General features: G+C 39.7%; 5 protein-coding genes across 5 annotated transcripts; 1 reads left to right on the top strand and 4 right to left on the bottom strand.

Annotated features, from left to right (window-relative positions):
• Positions 1-3021: 3021 nt before the first annotated feature.
• Positions 3022-3919, top strand: MELLADRAFT_91895 (uncharacterized protein; the record flags this gene model as incomplete). Its single annotated transcript, XM_007414856.1, has 2 exons — positions 3022-3820; positions 3903-3919. The coding sequence occupies 2 exons, from the start codon at positions 3022-3024 to the stop codon at positions 3917-3919; spliced, it is 816 nt and encodes a 271-aa protein (XP_007414918.1).
• A 2226-nt stretch (positions 3920-6145) lies between these two features.
• Positions 6146-7091, bottom strand: MELLADRAFT_110726 (uncharacterized protein; the record flags this gene model as incomplete). The annotated part of the gene is made up of 3 exons (XM_007414848.1): positions 6146-6517; positions 6648-6872; positions 6954-7091. The coding sequence occupies 3 exons, from the start codon at positions 7089-7091 to the stop codon at positions 6146-6148; spliced, it is 735 nt and encodes a 244-aa protein (XP_007414910.1).
• A 546-nt stretch (positions 7092-7637) lies between these two features.
• On the bottom strand, positions 7638-8940 carry MELLADRAFT_91894 (uncharacterized protein; the record flags this gene model as incomplete). The annotated part of the gene is made up of 7 exons (XM_007414847.1): positions 7638-7653; positions 7708-7909; positions 7954-8019; positions 8113-8123; positions 8231-8752; positions 8822-8857; positions 8921-8940. The coding sequence occupies 7 exons, from the start codon at positions 8938-8940 to the stop codon at positions 7638-7640; spliced, it is 873 nt and encodes a 290-aa protein (XP_007414909.1).
• A 3916-nt stretch (positions 8941-12856) lies between these two features.
• MELLADRAFT_110724 (uncharacterized protein) lies at positions 12857-16561 on the bottom strand (the record flags this gene model as incomplete). The annotated part of the gene is made up of 3 exons (XM_007414846.1): positions 12857-12994; positions 13496-16511; positions 16551-16561. 3 exons carry the CDS (start codon positions 16559-16561, stop codon positions 12857-12859), a joined length of 3165 nt encoding a protein of 1054 aa, XP_007414908.1.
• A 2895-nt stretch (positions 16562-19456) lies between these two features.
• On the bottom strand, positions 19457-20885 carry MELLADRAFT_72921 (uncharacterized protein; the record flags this gene model as incomplete). Its single annotated transcript, XM_007414845.1, has 4 exons — positions 19457-19990; positions 20070-20197; positions 20270-20324; positions 20395-20885. 4 exons carry the CDS (start codon positions 20809-20811, stop codon positions 19982-19984), a joined length of 609 nt encoding a protein of 202 aa, XP_007414907.1.
• Positions 20886-22919: the final 2034 nt, after the last annotated feature.

Raw genomic sequence — 22919 nt, 5'->3', positions numbered from 1 at the left:
CCACAGAAAGGAACGAGCCAGAAAATGAACCAAACGAGAACACTATGACTCGTCCTGATTTAACGGATGACGAAGATGATATGTTGATGGAGAGTCTCACTCCTAAGACTATCTTAGAAACCCCTCCGATTAATCATGAGGATGAACCTCCCGTTGAAGAAGATCCAATCTCTAATACCAAAGACCAGACAACAACTATTCAACCATCCGTGCAAGATGAGCCTAGACGATCAACTCGCGATTGTCGTCCTGTCCAGCGTTACGCTCCAGGAGAATCAGACTGGGCTGAAGCTCCACCTATGAGAAGTTTTGTACCAAAAATCTCACAATCCTCTCACTTATCAAAAGTGTACATGTGTCGAGAAGCTATGAAGGCTAGGGCTGAACCAAAGAGTTATAAAATGGCTATGAAGATGCCCGATGCTGACAAATGGAAAGCTGCGTGTGACAAGGAGATGCAGAACATTATGAACATGGGAGTGTGGGAAATTGTGGACCGACCAAAGAATGCACCTGTAGTAGGTGGGCGTTGGCATTTCAAATATAAAGTTCATCCCGATGGTACAATATCTAAACATAAGGCAAGATATGTAGCAAAAGGTTATACTCAAACGGAAGGCATAGATTTCAATGATACTTTCGCACCCACTGGCCGTCTAGCTTCATTTCGTATCCTTGTAGCAGTTGCAGCAGCTAAGAATTGGTCTATTGAGCAAATGGATGCTATAGCCGCATTTCTCAATAGTGATCTCAAGGAGGAAATTTATCTGGAGTTACCTGAAGGATACGACTCTGAGCGAGCAAACGGGAAGGTAGCTAGACTGAAGAAAGCGTTGTATGGCCTCAAGCAGTCCGCTAGATGCTGGAGTGACGAAGTTAAAGATAAATTATTAAGTATTGGTCTAATTCAAAACCCCCATGATGCTTTTCTTTGGTATGGTAAAGATGAAGAAGGTTTGGAAACTTTACTCTACCTCCACGTCGATGATATGGCAATCACCGGAGATAAAATAGATGAAATCAAATCCCTGCTGAAGATGAAGTGGAAGATGGAGGACTTGGGTCCGGCACATTGCGTTGTTGGTATTGAGATCTACTCCACAGACAATGGGGGTTATGCTTTAAGTCAATCAGCTTTCATCCAGACGGTACTGGAAAGATTTCATGCTGAAGATAGCAAACCAGCTTCGACTCCTTTTCCAGGCGGCACAAAGATCATGAAAGCCACCGACTCTGACGTTATCGAATTCAAACAATCTAACCTTCCGTATAACAGCTTGGTGGGTAGCCTAATGTACATTGCTCAGGGTACAAGGCCGGATATTGCTTATGCAGTAGGTGCTCTGTCTCAACATCTTTCACGACCTTCAACTATAGCCTGGCAGATGGGATTACACGTACTTCGATATTTGAAAGGTACTCAATGCTTAGGACTACATTATTCACCTCAAGACAATGTTATCGAAGGGAATCAGAGCTGGTGCTATCCTGAATGCCACACTGATTCAGATTGGGCTGGTGATCCGAACACACGAAGATCAACTACCGGTTATCTATTCAAACTTAACGGAGCTGCTGTAAGTTGGAAAAGTCGTTTACAGCCCACCGTTTCTCTATCATCAACCGAGGCCAAATACAAAGCTACAACAGAGGCTGGTCAAGAAGTAGTATGGCTTAGAGGATTATTGTCAAACATCTCACTACCTCAATCTGAAGCCACGGTTCTATGCAGCGATAGTACAGGTGCAGTATCCTTGACCAAGAAAGCTATTTTTCACGCAAGAACAAAGCACATAGAAGTGCAGTACCATTGGATAAGAGAACAAGTGGAGAAGAATTTAATCAAGCTTAGGCATATTAGTACAAAGAACATGTTTGCTGATACATTAACAAAACCACTTCACCCCGGACCATTCAAGGAATTGCGTCATCAAATTGGTTTAGAAGTCATACACTGACAGCTGAAACAGGGGGTGTGTTGAGAGACACCTCAGTCTCTCGTACCTAGGTTTCAGCCGTGGTGAAAGGTGAATAAGACTCTAAGTATCAAATCACTTTACATACTAAAATACAGTAGTTTTATTCAAACTTAAGATGTCAGACTCAAACTTAAATGATCCCTATTTAAATTGCGCCTCCCCCTTTTCGCGCTAATACTCTTTTCCTTTATCCGTCTTCTTACGGAAAGGAAAAGAGTAAGTTCAACCCCTTCACTACATTATCATCAATAGTCTCTACTCTCCATTAGTTTGATCTTCAATATGACTGTTACTAATTATCATACTGTGATGTTATCTTTTTCTTTTTCATCTGAATCATTGTCGACGCTAGATCTTACTGAACTCATCGCGTCGACCCTTTTCCTTATTTTATATTGTGACCTGAACAAACCTTATAGGTCAGATACATAGTCAACTGGTCTATTCTTTCTATTCTCTTCATCTAACAAGTAGTGTCCTTTTTGTACTTGTCTATTTCTATCTTTTGTTCTATATAGGTTAGTGTTTCAGGTATTGTGACGAGAAGTGATTGAGACTCACTTCTAGAAACTGTCACGGGAATTCAGGTGAAATTGATCCGTCTTCTTACGGAAAGGAAAAGAATCTTACTGAACTCATCGCGTCGACCCTTTTCCTTATTTTATATTGTGACCTGAACAAACCTTATAGGTTAGTGTTTCAGGTATTGTGACGAGAAGTGATTGAGACTCACTTCTAGAAACTGTCACGGGAATTCAGGTTAGTGTTTCAGGTATTGTGACGAGAAGTGATTGAGACTCACTTCTAGAAACTGTCACGGGAATTCAGGTATCTCGACAAAGGAGATTTGTCGCTTTTCATCTGATAGTGATGAATGGAAGGCAATAGAGCATTCAACCAAATCAAAGTTTGACCGTATGTGCCTTTACCTCCATGGCTGATCATACTTTGAAAGGTCAAATGCTTATGTACAATTGTGTATCACTCTCATTTAGAGCTTTTGTTCCAACGATGCGTCTACTACTACGATCTCTTACCTTTTATGTCAACTCGCACTAATGTGATACCCCAGTCCGTACGTGAAAGTGGGGATGTTTTAGATGAAGATAGTGTTCTTCCTCTTCCCTCTACCAAGCGCACATGTAGCCACTCTCCAGATAGCAATATATCGTCATTACACGAAACCCGAGATTTTGATATAAGTCCTTTGGAAAACAATGGCGAGCTTACCCAAGATTTAGACTTCACCATCTCGTCCAACGGTCCTGATATTATTTCAATGTCCCAAGCCCGAAGATCTTCACCATCTCCAGACAAGTCAAGCAAAGGTGTAAGCGCTCACCGCCCACCTGGACGACCTGCCAAACGACCCAGATCAGCTCAAATCGATAACAATCAAGGTTTGAGGTCGACCTCTAGCTCAGCATTGGATGTACACAATCTCTTATCTTCTCAACTACCCTCACGTGAAGAAAAATCTGAGAGAATCAAGCTTGAGAAGGATCGATGGTTATCTGAAGAGAAGTACATGAAGGCTGAGCAAGATGCACGACAGGAAGAGCTTAAGACTCAGGCCAAACTGGCGGATGCACTATCCCGTCACCTTTCCGGAGGAGACGATGCTTTGAAGGATTCCGAACGCACCGAACGTGCTCAAATCAAACTTGAGCAAGACCGAGTTGAACTCGATCTTGCAAAATCTCAGTTGGCTTGCAGCCGTGAAGATCTCATTACAGCTAGGAGCGAACGCAAGTTGGCTATGTTAGCAAAGTATAAGGCACTTGGTTTGTCAATGGAGGAAGCTAAAAAAGAAGTTGAAGAGCAAGAAGAACAACTTTGTAGTAAGTGTTCTACCCTCATATATTTGCATTATCAAATCAAAACGATTTTGGGCAACACTGACATGCGTGATTGCTATGATAGGGGAACTGGAGGGATAATACCCAGGGAGTTTGTTAAAAGCCTGTTTAGGCAATTTGTTATTTGTTTCAACCTCATGTGAACGATTTCCCAGTTTGATTCTTTTAAAACTTGAAATCAATTGTTGTTTCCTTTTTGTATTCTTTCCTTTGCAGTGTGCTTTACAAACTAAAATCCAAAAAAAAACTTTGGAATCAGCTGTCTAGTTGTCTCGATAATAAGCAATCGATTTCATTATTTTAATTCTAGCTCTCATTTGCTTATTACGCACAAGCGCTTTAACGAGCAGCAAACAAGAAAAAGGATATTTTCAAATTGCTACTACCTAATAACATCCTAAGCAGATAAACAAACAAAGAGTGTAAAAAGTTTACAACAATTCACAAAAAAGGCGGAATACACGCATTCTTGTGTCTTCATCATCGTCTTCTCGGATCTCATTCAAAATGAACTTGTCTTCGGGATCCACAGGAGTAGTGATATCATAATGAAAAGCACATCCCTCATTCTGATCCAACAGGAAGTTGTGCAGGATACAACACGCTGAGATCCAAGCATTCAAACGGGCTACACACTTCTTGTCCTTTAAGAGTAATCGTAGGTCTTTCAGAGATTGCCATCGAGATTTCAGCATTCCATTACAATGTTCGATTGCAACACGTAATTCACTCAAGAGTTTGTTGAATAACATCTTCTCGCGGGTCAGAGGAAGACCTCCCACTCTTTTGAAAGCTGGAATGATGAACGAGTTGGAGCTGTACCCAGAATCCGCCAGAAGATACTCTCCTTCTGAAAAAAAATTGTTTGGGTCCGACCACAACTTGACATCCAAATTCAAACATTGTAAGTGTTTTGAATGAATACCATACACCAGAAATAAAAAAATAACAAACTTACTGAAGATGTACGCATGACTCGCTGGTCATGCACACTGCCACACCACCCATGCCGAGCAAACGTGATCCTACAATCATGCGTGCATACAAGCATGGAGTTGACTGCATAAAAAAACTTCCGAGTCCAATAATCCTCTTTGCACTTCGGAGGACCAAAAGCAAGCGGTATCAAGGTACTGTCAACAAAACCTACACAACCTTTGAAAGGACCGTTTTTGCCCACATTTTGTCGAATCTTCGCTCGCTCCGTGGGGGTTGGCCAGGACAAATATTCTCTCTCCAATCGGACAATCGCAACCACACATCTCCATGTGTAATTTTCAACGCTCCCTTCTGAAAGCATCAAGTCAGTGAAAGTAACTAATTAAATAGCTTCAACCGTGTCATTTTTGAAACTCACTTGAAATGCCAAATATATGGGCGAGAACATTCAGACCACCCCCATTTCCAGAAAGGCCAAGATTGGCCAGAGTCACAATCAGTTGCAGCTCGATTGGGGCCTGCGGACAGTTTGATTGATTCTCGAATAAGTCAGACGATGCGATTTTGTTCAGTAATGTTAAGAAGCTAGACCGATTCATTCGAGCCTAGATATGCAAGTGAAACCAACAATTAGCTTGTAGACAACTTGAAAATTCATATCTGGATAAGCAAACATACAAGGGTTAAAAAGGTTGTATCGTGTGATCCCCAAAATCTGTTGAACATCGTTAGACATGCTTGAGGTTCGCGACGCCTGGATTCGAAGTATCGCTTTCGCTCGATCATGTCAATTGCGAGTGACCATAATCCCGGATTATCGAATAAAGCCAGTGGGTGTTGTTCAGCTTGGCGCGCCGATGATTGGAGCAAACGCTTCGGTCGTCGTTGAAATAGCATCCAGAGAGCCACACAAACATATGGTTCCAGATTGAACACCGATTGAAGTTGAGGAATCTGTAGTAGCTGGAAGAAGGCGGAGAAACCTGAACTTGAGCTGCGGAAACCCTTTCGCTTTCGCGTTAAAACAAGACTGTGAGAGGTATAAGGGTAGTCTAGATTGGCGAGTCGCTTGAACATTCGAATCACTTGTCTTCTGGATGAGACACGTGGCATGATGAGTGAAGTTTGGGTAATTACGGTGGGGTTGTGAAAAACATACTTGTGCAAGATCGGTGCAAGAAATCTTGCACGGATCTTGCGCGGATCTTGCACGTCGGTCTTGCAAATTTCTTGCACAGGTTTGACCACCATAATAGCATAATAATCTACCATCAAACACGCAGTTTCCAGTGACATATGTCCACATGTTCAAGTACAAAGATGGAAACAAAAGCACTAAATACAAGTTGAGATCATACACTTTTTTCTTCACATGGGAATGATCCAAGCACCACAACCAAGTCCTTGAATCGTTCCTGTAAGACTGATACTTTCCCCGCTGACCGTCACATTTGCTGAAGCTTCTCCCTCTGAAAGATATAGTGTTTTTGTTACGATATTTTTACCTTGTGGTAAAAAAGATGATTTTGGTGGTTTGATAGTCCAATTCACAGACTGTTCCACCAGGTTTGCCACCAAAACAAGCATTGTGTTGTTCTTAGGATTTGGCCACACTCGTGCAATAAATGTATCATTTGGATAGGGTGTTGACGGTGGGATTGGAAGAAAAGCCTGGGGCAGACCTAAAAACGGCATGATTTCTGGAAGCGCATTTCCTATTTTAGCAGCACCCTTCTTCAACTGTGGTAAAGATGTAGAGCATCATCAATATCAATGAGTTATCTTATAAAAACAGGTTGATAGACGCAAAATTCGTAACGAGTTGCGAGCTGTTTGAGTACGGTAGAAGCGTCTGAGGTATGATACTCACGTCAGCTGTCGTTTTTGCGTCTTCTCTCCATCCCATCAAGCCGACAGCTCCTTCAATAAGGTATACCGTACACATTAGCAGAAATTCGTCTCCCGTTGGTGAACGTGACCAGTGATCGTGTTCGCCAAATGCTTGCGGAACTGCCCAGAGTTGCATGGTACGGTCTTTTCCGAGATAATGTCGTCGTTCTCTAAATACCCTCAATCGGTATAAAAGATCTAAGTACTGGCCTCGACAGCTTCAAGTCAAGTTTCCAGTCAGGTGTCTGTCGTCTTTTAAATCAAGCACCGAGTGAAGGAGACTTACTTGTCGCAACCACAATCCCCATATGTTGAATTGCATACCGTGCCAAATGTCGTTGAGACTCTGCTTTCCATCAGGGAGTAGAGAAATGTTGATTTGTTCAGCGGATGAAGTACATCTTCCTTTCAAGTCAAGTGACATGGTAGAAAAGTTACTCAACGAAGCAGATTTCAAGCCGATCATATATGGATCTTTGAAGCGGAAGAACAAAAAAACTCAGCATTGTGTGGAACTCTATTTCTCGATACTAAATGCACGGAGCACGCTGCACCAACCTGTCATCACAATATCAGTATCACGCGAATAGTCCGTAAAGCGATAGTCGGCGCAGGTCAAGGTCTATCAAGATAGTTGGAATTGTGCACTGGTCAGACCGGTTGGTAGCATTTCGTAAGATAAATTCCAAAGTCGCGCACCAAGGAAACCGGACGGTAAGGATCCATCGATTGTATGAATTCACTTGACTGAAATAGTGCATCTACCGATTCATCAGTCCCATCAGGTCTGATTTGTTTCAAGATTTCAGGTTTGACATCGGCGCAAGAATTTTTTTCGCCAAATTTTGAAAATATGTTCTAGTCAGGATCTTTCAACCAGATGAAAAGACTTTTTAAACATCACTCAACTCATTTGCCGTATGGTAGACTAATAAGTTCCCATGTGACTTGATTTTTTTTAACTGTTTTGCTAGTCTAGAAAGAAGCTAGATAAGAGATTTCTCTGAGAGTCTTCTAACGTGGTTTAAAGAAAGCTCAACTGTTTAGTGTTTTTGAACGATCGCGTCATATCATATTGTATCCACATCCCAGCCCGACTGAAGTTTGACAAGACTGAGGCTAACTTTCCAAGATCCGTAACACTAGGTTCCCTAACGACAGGTTGGACGGTGTTAACTGAAATCGCGATGGAATAATGTTCAGCTCTGGTTAGCTCCGCTTCGCTGTTCTGGAATTGACCAACTATAGAAGAAAATAATCGTCACGCAGTATGAAATAAGACTTACTGCCTCGGCTCTGCATATCCAGTATGATCTGTGATAGGTTGGGAGAGTCTAGATAGTTTTCATACGCTATCGATTTGTAGATATTTGTAGAGATGCAACTTGATTCGTGAGCTTATACTTTCCGTGGGTCTTGTAGATACTGCAAAGAAAGTTACTCACTAGCAAAGAAACTGAGTGGTTTGATTTACGAAAAGAACCAAGGAAAGATAGAATCAAAATCGTGTTCAGAAAGACAGCAATATTGCTTCATACGAAACTTTAGGATGATGATACATACCCAAATGGAATAAAGGGCATCATTTCACCTCCTTCGTCTGTTACCATCAATGTTCCTGACTCTGCATTCATTCTAACCACGCTTGCGATACCTTTCTGCAAGTTGGAGGGTAGATATTTTACGCTTGTAGAAGCTTCTGTTATCCATTGTTCATTGACATATGCTTGGCAGATTAAGTTGTACGCTTTCATGCTCGGTTCACCGAGATCCTTGAAGGAGAATTTCATTTGATTGCCTAGTGTGTGGACTTTGACCATTCCTGACGCTACGGCTTTACTAGTATTGGTATTGATGACCACGACTTGTAACTCTGACGTTTCAGGTGATATCTCAATCGACCTGGTGGTCTCATACTGTGTCAAAACAGCGTCGACAACCATGTAGATTGTGCTTTCGTTGTCTGTTGAGATGTAAGGCTGAATCGCTGGCGTGCACCCAAATTCCAATCTACGGCCTCTGGACATCTGCGGAGAAGGAAATTGACCTTGTATTGTGAGGGCAGGCGCGGACGGTTCGTAAGGTCTGTGGGCCAAAATTGGTCAGATAATTGTTGATGCATTGGTGAGACGAAGTTCATCCCATATCACTCACTTCCCGCACCGGTTCTTGTAAGAGTTTCCGCCATTTCTGATTGATCGTGAGAAGCAAACTCATATCAGTCTATTGGATCATCATGTAGTGAGTAATCACGATACAGCCGACTGACCCATTGGTGTTTGAAGTGGAAAAAGAGGATATATCCTGTCTATAGCTTCCCTCACGACGGGTCTGAGATTCTGTGAGTGGGTAATCACCTAACGCTTGAGACACACACAGTATCAAGGAAAACAATGTAACAGATTGAAGGGTCATGTTCCCCTGGCACTTCAATTGAAGTGCTGGAAACATTGAAATAGATGTCCTTCGGAGATGTGTTAGAAGGCAACGATAATTTGGCGATTGAGAGAATTGTAGGATAAGATTTCCGGAAGGATCGTAGGATACCAGGCACGAGCTGAATGATATTAACAAGGCTTTCTTTTTTGACGCAGGGTGCGAAAGATTTGCAAGGCTTGTCAATTTTTTGTGACGAGAGAAAAAAAGAAAGAAGGGTAGAGATCGTTGGGAGAGAGTTTTGAAAATCTACTTTTGAAAATGCTCAAGGTGATTGGGAGCTTGGTCACAAGGATGTGATCATCGTGTCTTGCGATATTTCCGGCCCGACTCGGCGACACTCATTCCAATGTTATCGCTTTCTTGAGGGTGTTGTGAAGAGCTCCTGAGTGTGGACAACTCGAGGCTTTGTACCCGACGTGTCTCTTCATCGAAGATTGCGAACGTCGTCAAGTTATATCAAGCTCGGTGCAGTTTTGTTGACTGGGCGAAACAAGCTGAAGTTTTCGGCGTCCCATCGAAGCACGTACTGCACTCTGCAAGCAGACTGTTGTGACTCAACATCTCACCAGAGACCTCACTAGACTTCCACAAACAAGAATGGGGTTAAAAGCGAAAATTCAATGCCTCATAACTTGTTTGTTATGTTGGTTGTTTCAGGCATATGCCATTTGATTCAACATTGGGTTGATTTCAAGGACTCACGTGAACATGAATGATTCCAAGAGGAAAGTACAGCTGAGAACCGTTCCATAATATCAACCGCTATTGCCAATAGCAACCGCGATTTTCTTGACGTCAACATCCAAAGTTTATTTACTGTCGTTCTCGAAAAGCTTGTCCAAGTTTTCCCGCCAAATTGCTCGAGTTTTGCGGGAAAACTCGGACAAGCTTTTTGAGAACGACAGTATATGGTGCGGTAATTAGCTACACGACGAGCTCTCATTATGCATCGTGCCAGCAGGTGCCAATTGTGGCAAACACTCCTTTGACATCGGAAGGCTCTCTTGGGTCAGTGGCAAAATTTGTTTTCGGAGTCTTGGCCATCACACAGTTTGGGTAACCCAACCAAGCGTAAAAGCAATGAATGAGTCTTTCAAGAACGGAGATTCATTAAGGAAGAGAAAACAAAACACCAGAGGACAAGACATGAATTGTAAGAACAACAAAGACTACCTTAGAATGTGAAAAGAGGATGACACTGCACTGAATCATCCAGGTTCAGGCAAGAGCCAATCAAGGTTTACACAATATTTGGAGAAGAAAATTGAATGACATGTTTATGGAGCAAAAGAGACAATGTGAAGAAATGGATATCTTAGAAGCACCTGCCACCAGTATAAAAGGAAGTACAACCATTTTCCTTATAGTATACTTTCCTCAGCGGAGTGCCGTGAATCAACAGTAATTTGTACAAGTCCAAGGAGGACCTGTCTTTTAACTAATCACTTCTTTTAGCTCATGAATTAAGTCTCCCTCATACATGATAAACCTGAGCCTTCAGGGAAATACTTGGCTCTGACTTTCCATTATTCTAAAGGCATTGTCAAGCAGGTGATTGAATGAATAGAGACTCGGAATATCTTTATTGAATCAGGCCAATATTGTGGTGGTAGCACCCCAGAGAGGGCTGAGATAGCATACTGACCGGTCACCATACCGGCCCCGGCTTGATGTGTTGCAGATGCACCTGAGCCAGCTCAGGTGGTTGGTGCAGCATGTTTGACATGTCAAAGGGTACACCAGGCATGCCAAAAATTCAAAGGGGCAGCACACACTAGTAGACTGACTGACAGCCATTAGGGATGTCCAATGACTGCCAAGTACTCTTGTAACAAATTTATCATGTTGTCAATTTTGAGTGATGTTGAGTTTCCAAAACAGATGCTCTGTGTCAAAGCATCTATCACTGTCAGGATGGTGGCACAAAAATGATATATCAATCATCCTAGCACACTTGAGATGTCTCTACAGATAAGTTGTGTGTCTATTGGTGTGCTTGTTTATGAAAGCTTTGAAATATTAGGGGGTTTCAAGTTAAATTTGTTTACATATTTTTGCGCTACAACAACTTGCCTGTTGTTGTAAAATATGTGTAAATTTTCAAAAGCATTTTAGGTGTCCCAAATTGAAAATACATTGATTTTACACAGACATTTTTTGTGAAAAACTCGCCTGGATTCACCGTGTCAATATTTGTGTAGCACGTTGATGTGCACACATGGAGATTTTTGAAACAAATCTCAAAGTCTTTTGATTGGATTTAGACTGGGATTTTTGTTGAGTGCCCTTTGTGAATAGTGGTTTATTCATAGGATTTGCGGGATCCTTTGTCATCAGCTGGGATCAACTGACTTTCAACGTCCCAGTGGATAAGGGGAAGATGCACCTGTTGTGGCACCTCTTTGATGGGTCTTTACAAGGTCTAAGGAAAGTCTTTTGTGTGTGCACGTTGACGTGCTACAAGGATATTTACATGGTGATTGTAAAGAGATATGCAAAAAACAAATCAACTTGAAACCCCCTATTGTCTTTAATTGATTTTATTAGCTGCATTTATACTCATTTGATAATTATTTTATATATCCCATTCTTCTTTAAAAAGCACTTGTTTGCTCTATAGTTGGTTATTCTTTGAATGATTGGAATAGTTCATTGTCCAAGAATAAATGAATTGAATCCCATTTTTCTGGAAATTTTGTTCATTCTAGTTGAATCTTGCATGAAATATGAGGTTCCAGGTCAATAACCTTGCTGTCTGGATGGAACATATACTCACAGAGTTCTGAGCTAAAGATCTAGTATTTTGCACAAGAATTGCAAAAGATATGAGGTATTGTAGAACTCAAGAGATCCTCTTGTCACCCACAAACCAAATTCCAATATCTGTTACAGGTGGTATTTTGATGATTGTGGAGGTTTTTTGTTAGTACAATCACCAATTTGAACTCTACAAGTACATAAATTGGCCATATTGAAGGTCTGAACCATGAGAACAATATGCATATTTTTTGTATCTCTTTCTCTCTTGCTCATGACTGCTCAATGTTTTTGTGTATCAGTATTTATGTTTTCTGCCCAGAAAATATTACATTTCTTGTAGTGGCAATGAGTGAAAAACAAGCCACATCATTCTGATACATTATTGATAATCTCAGGATAGTCTCAGAAAAAGACTGATACAGTTGCACTTGGGTTGTCAACCACCAAAATGCTTGTATATACTTTAGCTATTTTTGCCAACCAATGAACTTGTGGTCACTTTACCTGTATTTGTCAAGCACTGAAATGCTTGTATTTCATGTATGTGTCTTTGTCAACCACAAAAATACTTGTATTCAGTTTACATGTCTTTTTTGACCATCAAAATACTTACAACGACTTGTGTACACAAATATTACATGTACTTTGACAACGTAGGCATGATCTGAGGAGCCCTGCATGCCTTGAGGACTGTGTAGGCGCTGTAAAAGGCCCTTGAATTGGTTAAAACCCATGTAGGTGTTGAAACAATGACACCCACATGTCCAGATAGCCAGTTAGGCATCAAAAAACAATGCCTACAAGTCATACAAGCTATGTAGGCGTCAGAATACAATGTCTACCTGGGCAGGCACCCTTTGCTGATGCATACCTGCAACTGTAACTAGGTAGGCATCATAATTACCACACCTACCCAGCATGGGAAGATTGACATATGTAGGTGCCTTGTTGTGGAACATACCCCTGGAAAACAGAAGGAAGGCACCAGAATCATGGTGGTGTCATCAATTCAGGTGGGCACCAATTACCAAGACCCTCGATACAAGGTAAATACATCAATGTTGCAACTCTTATAATGTAATGACAATGGGTAACACCCACAGCCTTGGGTAATTCCCACAGCCTGTGCTGTTGGATTAAGTATCACCATAGAAAAGCCAACATATACAGTTTCATGGAAATTCAACTTTTGATGCTTTGATTGTATAGTCAAAGGGGTTTACAAGGTTTAAATCATACATCAACTGTGAGAGCTTACAGTAGATCTTATCACATCAAGGACCACCTCAAAATGTGAGGGTGATCTGGCACTAAATTATATGTGTGTGGGAAACAGTTGATCAAATACTTATGATGAAGGAGTAAAGATGACAGGAATTTGCACAGAGGAATGCAAAATCTCTTCTTTTGAGTCTAAAGCCTGATCCAGTGCCTGCGCAAACTTCATGGAAACTGAATTGAGACAGCCAGTAGAAAGTAGGCCATTTTGGTGTTCAAAAGCATGAGATCAGTGTCTGTGGTGATATCTTGTATGTCTTGTATGACCCAAGAATATTTGAGATGGAGCTAAATGTATCTAGATAGGAAAATTATTCAAATAGAATCTGATGATTTGTCGCAGTGCCATACTTTTGCTCTTAAATCAAGATTGTTTATTCTTGCTACAAAGTAGTTGTGGGATAAGTTCTTGGTTTTGAAGCCTGGAATAACTCCTGTGTTGAAATTGGTTTCCCAGACTGCCTTGCTCCATGATTTGAAGAGGGTTCTCAACAATGTGATCGGGATTGGACAAGTTTCATAGAGTGGAATCTGCCAAAGGCCATGAAATATCCTTTTGGCATCAGACCAATAGAGGTCTGAATATGGCCGTTTTTCTAGTGGAGTAAAGTACATCTGGAGGTGTTCATCTTCAAATTTGAATTCCTCCCACTCTGAAAATGTGATTTTCAAGAATTCCCATGCATTTGAAATGAGTAACCTGAGATCATCCTCTGCTAGATCTCTTTGGTACAATTCTCTCACTATCCCTATAAATCCTACTGTTACCTTGTATTCAGCAATACTGACAGCTTTGACAATTTTTTTCATATTTGACTTATGCCTCCCTTCAACATTGGATTGAATAGGAGATTGATCCCATAGTGTTAGCTCTTCTATAGGAACATCACATCCATTCATGCTTCTGTAATTATCCAGTAGGCTTTGCATCAAAGAAAGAAAGAATTTATGAACTTCTTGACATAATGGAAAACCTTCTTGTGACATGAAGTTTGCTGAATTGGCTATACGTACACATCCCATTGCTCTAGCTTTCTCCTTGCTGTATGATTTCAATGACAAATGGCTATTAATATGTTCAAATTGAGGGTTTTTTACATCACCTCTTGAAAAGAATCCACCCAAAATAAAAGCTGGCCCAGGTTGATATGAATTCAAGATATCCTGTAGTAGTAGTTCTGGTGATTGAATTGGAATCTCTGGGCCTTCTCTGTACTTTCTCCATTCATCAACAATGGATTTCAATATTTCTGATCTCATATTTTTTTCTGAGTCTAATTTAGCAAGGTGTTGAAACACAAAATGATGGTCATGCCAATCACCTGCCTCATAAATTTTTTTGGTTTTCTTGAACCCTTTGATATTCCTGTATTCAAACTTTATATTTTCCCATTTTTCAAAATATGATTTGAGAAATTCCCAACCATCTCTTAGGACTTGATCAATTGAGGTCTGATCTTTTGCAACTGAATCATAGATGGACAGAAGTGCAAGGAATGTCATGGTGATGTATGAGTGAGCATGCTTTGTGGCTAAAGAAACCTGCCTAATCCAGGATTGATTCCCAGGAGAGTTGCCTATCATTTTAGTCTTGAGGTCCAGAAACCAATGAGATGTTTCATAAGAGATAGTGAGTGAATTATCAACATTGAATGAACCTATCTGTTTAAGGGTTTGTAATACCTGTCTTACTTGACTGGACTTTGTGGATTTTATGTTCTGTTTTTCCATAGAAGCTTGGAATTTATTTTCAGTAGGTGAGTAATTCAAATGTGTTTTGGTTGAAGCATGATCATTTTGAGTTTTAAGATCTTTGAATTTTACCAAGGGATGCAATTTCCTTTTCTTTGGTAATATTGCTCCACTGTGTTCATCAGAATGTGCCAGGTTTGAAGAACATGGAAGAATATGTGTGCTGGTAGTTTTTTGAATATGATCCAATTCAATCTCTGGTAGTAGGCTCTTTTTTCCAATCTTGATTCCTTGCAGTGGATTCAATGATGGCAATGTGCCAGATAAATTAAAAACTTTGGCTTTCCGTCCTGATTCTTCTCTAACACTGTATACAGGATCCTTGTCATGAAGAGGCTGATTTATTCCAGGTTCCTCATCCCTAGTCCTTTCCTCTTGAACCTGATGATTCTTTTGGTTTGGTTCCAAAAGACTTTTCATATTCTGCAATTCTTCCTCAGTCCCTCTGAATGGATTAGCCTCATCAAATTCAAGTGAGGTTTGACATGACTTATCATTCTTATCAAGATCTACCAGATGTTGATCAAGAATTGGCATTGACACTCCAAAACTCTTTACCTGGAAAGGACCCAACACCTTAGATCTGTCTAATGAATTGGATGGTGATGGGATCTCTTGCAATGGAATTTCAACCCAACTTCCTGTGTCAAAGTATAGGTGTTCATGCAGAGGCAATCCATTTTCTTTGGTAAATGTCTGAAAGCCTGGGGATGTATGGAAGGGTTCATGCAACAAATTAGAAGCATGACTGGGGTATGACAAAAATTTGCTTGTATTCTGGAGGTGGCACATTGTGTTTGTCTTTGAAATACCAACTTCAGTAATCTTGTGGTCATGTCCAGAACTGTATTTAGGTGGTTCCACCTTACCAAGATCATCCTCAGAACTATTTTTGGAAAAGGAATCTTGAAATTTGTCTTGTGTGATAAGACTGTCCTTGGACCAGTCTTCTTTTGCATGAGAATGGTGGACAGTTTGATCTTGGAATGAGTATGGGAGTTGGTTCAGCCCATAGTGCAGATAATCTGGTTTGTGGATAAAATCATTGATACTTGAAAGTGAATCAATATTTTGAATATTGTTTAATATATCTAGGTGTGGCCCAATTTCTTGCATTGGAAGTTCACATTGGCTTGCTTGGCCAAAGTGTAAGCTTTGAGGATGTAATAGTGCAGTCTCTTCATTGAATTTTTCAAAATTCCTAGAGTGAGGCTCATAGAAGAAATTGGGAGTAGGATTGTGAGAATATCTTGATTTGGATCCATTATCTAGCGGCACAATGACTTCATGAGTTCTTGAAGTCCCTATATCACTTTGCTTATTGTTCTCAATTTCAAATTTGTATGCTGGATTGTTTATCCCAAACCCATGAACCAGGTCCTCAAAATCATTCTTGTATGAATCAAATTGGGCTGATCTGTCTGGAATTGTTGCTCCATCATGATCTGACCAGGAAGTTTGCCCCTGGAGGTATGGTATGTTGTTACCTGGAGGATTTTTGATTTGGTGTTGTAATTCTGGATCCTCATAATTTGTTTCAGGAGTGAAATCATAGCCTGACCAGAAACTATCTTTGATACTTGATGATGTTGGTTTCGTGCAGAGTGCCCTAAAGCTGTAGAACAAAAAAAAGGTTAAAGATTTTGAGATGCACTTTAAATTCATTGCTGGAATTATTAATTGATGGGTTTTCAGAAAGGGATTTTCTAAATCAAAGGATGGATATTTAAGAGGGCGGTCAGCATTTTCATAATGTATGATGTTCTTGCTTGTGTCAAATAAATTTGTGGAACAATGTTTTATATCGTGATGAAACAGTGTCTCATACCAATCAATTTACAAACTGCCAAGCACAGAGTACTATACTGTATATAAAACAGATGAGATGTTTGATTAAGGAATGATGAGCTGGTGTAACAGTTCAAATCAACCATCCACAAATTAGTTGTGTGGGTAATAATAGTATAGGAAAATAGGTAACAAAGATTGTCTTCTGTTTCAAATCAAAAACATTCTCCAATTGGATTTGCTTTTTAGATTTCAGAAATGGGTTGAATTTCTAGTTTGAGTTACAGGTACACAAGCCTTGTGCACAAAGATCAGATTTAGTTCAATTGTTTGTTACAGAATGAGAGAAAAGTGGAGGACTTTATCCTCAGTAGCCACTGATGAGTATAAAAATTGAGTGGAATTGAGACAAACAATCAAATTGCCAGTGTTTCACAAGATATTTATGTGAGCTCAGCTACAGGGAAGACTTCACAAGAAATTATACAACTTTCTGGGCTGAGGATACTTTGAATTTATCTATTTTTGGGAGGCCAGCTGTCTTTTAGCCTTGGACCTGTCACCTGGTAACCCACACATGAAGGTAAAGGGTTTGCAGTTTGTTTATTAGCATGTAATGATGATACATACAGTTTTTGGTATTTGGAAACCCTGATGGTCTCCATGTATCTCCATGTGGTCCACAAAATGCGTAGAATGACACACTACATATGAGCATCAAGGTTGATAACATAAAATACTTAGTGCATCACAAACAGCCATCAAGCTGAGATCCCAGTGAGAGTTATAGAAATATTTTAAAATTGGAATGTGATGGTATGGCTTTGATCTTGCTGTTGCACACATACTATGTATGCTTCAGATTTCCTAGGTATACTTGGTCTTGGAGATTGTTCTTGCAAATGATTACACCAAATAAATCTATAGGGGCCTGCTTAGTATCTATGAGAATTGGGCATGGTCTCAGATTGTTGATTAGATATCACATAATAAGTGTTTTGTATCCAAATCTATCCAATAATAACATGTTGCTAGGATTTTTAATTTGGTTAGAGCATCTCCTATTGTTCAAGTAAATTTTCAGTAAATTTTCAGTATGTAGTTGTTTGGTACAGTATCAATTGGTACAGAACTATGGAAATCCACTATCGTTGAAAAAAAGGGCCTCCGTACAGTACCAACTGGTGAGAACAATGGTTTCCCCGCAGATACCAAATTGGTAGAGGTCCAGTTAATTTACTTGACCTCTACAGATTTTTCACCGATTCAGTAGGTACCAAGCAGTATTTTTGACACGATTGGGGATTTTGACGCTTGATACGGTCAAGTATACCGTACTGAGGCCATTTACCAAGACAATAGGAGATGCTCTTACTGAGGCTTACTTTTTGGCAAGTCTGGCTTGCAGCACATCATGAGAAATTGTGCAGTGCAGCATGGCACAGCCAATACGCTGCCTCATGGGGAGCTTACATAGACCCAGTGTGTTGCTGTGTGTTGCACCTCCTGCTGACATCTGGGGCCCAGGTTCTTTGGTTGCTGCACTTTCCGCTGAAAATCTCAGCCACCAATGTCCCCACGCTAACCTACAGTCAAGCCTTGCTGCAGCCAGCGCCCACCACTTACCACCCTTAACCACCTTTGTTTTTGTTGCTTCACCTCCTCACATTTGCAACATGATTCAATGCATACAAACAGTATGGGCATCAGCACCTTATGAGGAGATGCTTTGCTCAATGAACAAGAAGTTGTTAAGAAACATGCATCTGGATCCACAGATGAAAATTCACATATGTATCTACTTTTTAATACATTCAGCTTGAAGCATCTCTCAAAATACCTATTGACTGTGTAAATACACCTTCCATTAAAAATACAATTTATGTTAACTATGTACTTGAGGCTACACCATACTGTACAATGGCCAATCAACCATCATGAACTGATTCAACATCTAACATCAAAACAAATGTTTTATGAACTGTACTTCAACAAATGAAATCAAAATCAGAACTCACCCACACAGTAAAACAAAGGAGGTTTGGCCTAGGTACTGTCTGATCTATCTCACAGTGAAGTGCAGCATATGGAAATTAAGTGCATCATGGGCTCTAATTTTGGAGTAGGGCCATGATAAGTCCCAAGAAAAATGAACCAAACAATTCTTTTCAGATTTCAAGAGGTCAATGATTGAATTGATTGTTAACAAAATTATTTTCTTAATGATGTATTGAACTACCAACATGACCTCTGAGGCCAAAGAGGAGCAAGGTAAAAATTCAAGGGATTCTGGTCATCCTGGGATACAAAGTAGAATCCGGGCACGTTCCCGGAATTATTTTGGCAGTAAATTTTGATTTTCTGGGCAAGAGTCCGGGCCCAGAATTCAAATTTACTGCCAGAAAATATCTGGGCTTTGTATCCCATAAATCTTTAGTTCTATTTTTTTTACAAAACCATGAACCTTCAACAAGAAAGAATCAGTAATTCAAAAACTCTCTCTGATTCTTTCTCATCTCTTTCTCTCTTCAAACACATATGCATGACCAATTGATCTTCAAAAATATCAAAGGCACTTCTAAATATCACCTAAAATGATGAGTTAATGTAACACCAATGTCAAGTAGCACAAAAAGAATCAATACATAGCACTGCTGTAGACCCTATATCATGGATTTTGCTATCTAATCATTTTCAAAAAAGAAATGAAATGAATAAACTTGCAATTCAAAATCAAATCAAGAAGTCCATTCCAATGATAATTTTTTTTTTGTAAAAAAAACATTAAAACATCATTTCAAAAGAGAAAATACGAAAAAAGAAACCTAAAAAAACACACATCAAAATAATCTTCAGCATAAAAAAAAGAAATTAAAATCGAAATCAAAATTAAAATCAAAATCAAAATGAGTGTAAGTTATAAGAAGATCAGATGTGAATAAAATAAATAAATAAAGTTTTTTGTAAAAAAAAAGAGGTAAAAGTAAAACAAGTCCTTAGAAATATCTTCATTTCTTTAAAACACACACACACACGCAATCATAATCATTTCATTCTTCTTCTATCCAAAATCACACCAAAAGGAAGAAACGAAAGGGAAAAAAAGAAAAAACGTTGTGGGTATATAATGTGATATGCAACTTTCATAAAGCGATAAAAAAGAGAAATAAGAGAGAGAGAAAAAACGACGAAAAAAAAAGATCAGAAGCATGAAAGTGGAAGCATCTCAAAACCACAAAAAAAAACCTTGCAAAATTTCTACTTCCTCCTAATCCCCAAAACATCCCAAAGGAATCATCAATCATACTACAAAGCAACCCACAACGAAGAGGAAAAAATCAATCAAAAGTGTTCAAAACTGAAAAAAGAAGATCAAAAAACCAACCTTTGATTTCCAAATCCATTGAGATCCCATCATTTCAATTCCTTGTTTAGAAGCCATTCTATAATACTTTGCAGCTTTCTTTAAATCTTTCTTTGTTCCTTTTCCATTAGAATAACAAAAACCCAACTCTAATACCAAAGAAAGAAAGGAATCACGTTTAATTTCGATCAAAAATGGTGAAAAATATAAGTGTTACTTACCTTGTTGAGCATCTGGATCTCCTAATTTTGCAGCTAACTCGAAATAATTAATAGCCTATCATAAACCGTCAAAAAAACAAATCAATAGCCGCACCCCAAAGCAAAAATAAGGACAAAAAACAAACCAAAGCTTTATCTTTCTTACAACCCCAACCTCTCATAAAACATTGACCAAGTTCATAAACCGCCAAGACCAACTCATTCTTCACGGCAAACGCTTCATCTTTACCTTCAGCCTTGACTCTTTCCACTTCGTCAACCACACTTTCAGCTGCTTTTTGTAACCATTTAAACGCTCTAGTCTCATTAACTTGACATCCCCAACCGTGTCTCAATGCTAATCCCCACATTAACATTCCTGTGCCACATCCACCACCTTCCCTTGCAGATCTTTCAAAAAACCCAGCAGATCTTTCCATTTCACCTTTTTCATGTGCATCTATACCTAACTGTAGATAATCTTCTGCTGTTCGGTTTTTCATCACTCCATTCGAACTTCCTCCTGCATTTAAATTAGCTAGACCAGCTTTGGCTTTAGCCATTGCAGGTGGTAATTGTGATTGTCTCAAATTTTTAGATAGTTTAGAAGAATGATTTATATGTGATGAAGTTTGAATTGGTGATTGAGAACGAGGTGAGTTTCTGACTGAAGAAACAGGTGATCTTGACATATATCGATCTTTGCTTAATCTTTGTTCAATAGATAAATCATCTTTTGGTAATGAATAAATCGAAAGTCGGTGATCTAATTTAGCTTTAGATGTCGGTCCTTTTCCAAGTCCTTCATAGGCCATTTCATAAGCACTACCACTATCTCGATTTTGGTCGTAGTTAGATGGAGTTGAACTCAGTTGAGAAGCTCGAGGGTCGTAGTTTCGTTGATGGTCAAATGATCCTTGATAATCGTAATGGGATGGTCTGTTGACCTCCTCTGTATAAGCAGGGTGATTGAAGGTGATTGAAGGTGTTGAATGATGTTCTTGTTGAATTTGACTTCCTCTAGTCATCCTATCCACAGCATCATAACAATCAAGAATTCTTCTATCAGCACTCGCTTGTTCTTCCTCTTCTCGATTTGATTGAAGTGATTCAGGCCGGCGTTTAGCAAATGGGTGCTTCCAAGATCGTCTTGTTCCGTTTGAACTACTACTAGATTGAATTGAAGAACGAGAAGTGGTGGTCGAGGCTCTTGTACGACCGATGTGACTAGGAGGTTTAGCATTACTAGGTGAAATTTGTCTCGAAGGTGGTGGAGTAGGTAAATCAGTTTCAGCGACCTTGACAATCATACTTGGTCGAAGTGGTCTACTAAAGTTTCGAACTCGCTCATGTGGGTTCCCGAGAGAAGGTAAACCAGATTGAGGAGATGAACCACTGAGACTGATAGGGGTTTGTAACATGTCTTGTTGTTGTGCTTGATGGTGATGATGTTGATGTTGATCGTTAAAGTTCTGCGACCTGTCTTGTTGACCGTTGGTGATGATGGTGGAATTGTGTGCAACAGCTTGATGAGTTTGGATTGTAGGAAAGTTAACAGATTTGACTGCAGTGGTTGGAATTCGATTACTTTCGTAATGCTATAAAGGTAAAATTCAAAAAGCAATGGGTGAGCGAAGAAAGTCATCAAGGGGTAACAGTTTGACTATATAGGAGTAAGGGTAGTCAGGGTCAAAGAGTGAAATCAAGATGGCGATGAGATACAGGTCAAGAGGATTGCTGTTCAATCCATCAGTCTGACCAATCCAGTCGCTGTGAATTCAATCGAATCACAGCCTGAATGATTTCGATTTGAACTTTAAAGGATTCAGTCCAAAAGTTCATGGTAACGGTTGTTTGGATGGCTTATAAACTCAGTCAAGAGACAAGACGATTGAAAAAAAGAAACTTACAGAGTATTGAAATGGATTCATAGAACTAAGACTCTGACCACTCTCATATCGTATCGAATGGCCTCCTTCATCATCATCCTCATCGTCATCATCTTCATCTTCATCATCATACTGTTCAGTTCGATGAGGCTGATGATGATCATGCGGTGAACGAGCTTGCTGTGAACCTAAGACTTCTAAAGCTTCTTCTTCTTCTTCTTCTTGATAGAGATAAGCATGTGGATCAGCAGATGCATTCTCATCTGTCACAGATTCCTGTTCTCCATAAACACTTGAGATTCTTTCAGTTGGTTCTTCTGCTCTAACTCTAGATCTAGTCACCCGACCTTCAGATGGTCTACGTAACATTGAAGCTGGAAGGGCTTGACGATAAGGATGTGGATTCTGATGATCATTTGGAATTTGATCGTCATCATCATCATCATCTCTATCCCAAACATAATCAGTTGAATCAGTAGCAAAAGTAGCTGTACTATTTCGAATCGCTTCTGATCGATGATTGAAATGAGGTGAAAGTAAACCTGAGGGTTCTTGTTGAAGTTGGTCAGGTGGAGGTGAATGGATTTGTTGTGGTTGATTAGGTATAATGAGAGAATGTAAAGATGGTCGATTGAAAGCTGATTGAGAAGATGATGGACTTGGATTTGGATATAAACTTGAAGCTGTTGTACTATAATAAGGACTGGATGGATAATTTGATGAAGATGATGAGTTGGTTGTTGTTGCTGTGGATGGTAAGCTGTGTTGATGCTTTGGTAATG

The sequence above is a fragment of the Melampsora larici-populina genome, assembly GCF_000204055.1.
Source record: "Melampsora larici-populina 98AG31 unplaced genomic scaffold MELLAscaffold_46, whole genome shotgun sequence".
In the NCBI taxonomy this organism is placed as follows: domain Eukaryota; kingdom Fungi; phylum Basidiomycota; class Pucciniomycetes; order Pucciniales; family Melampsoraceae; genus Melampsora; species Melampsora laricis-populina.
This window is presented reverse-complemented; position numbering and strand designations above follow the sequence as displayed.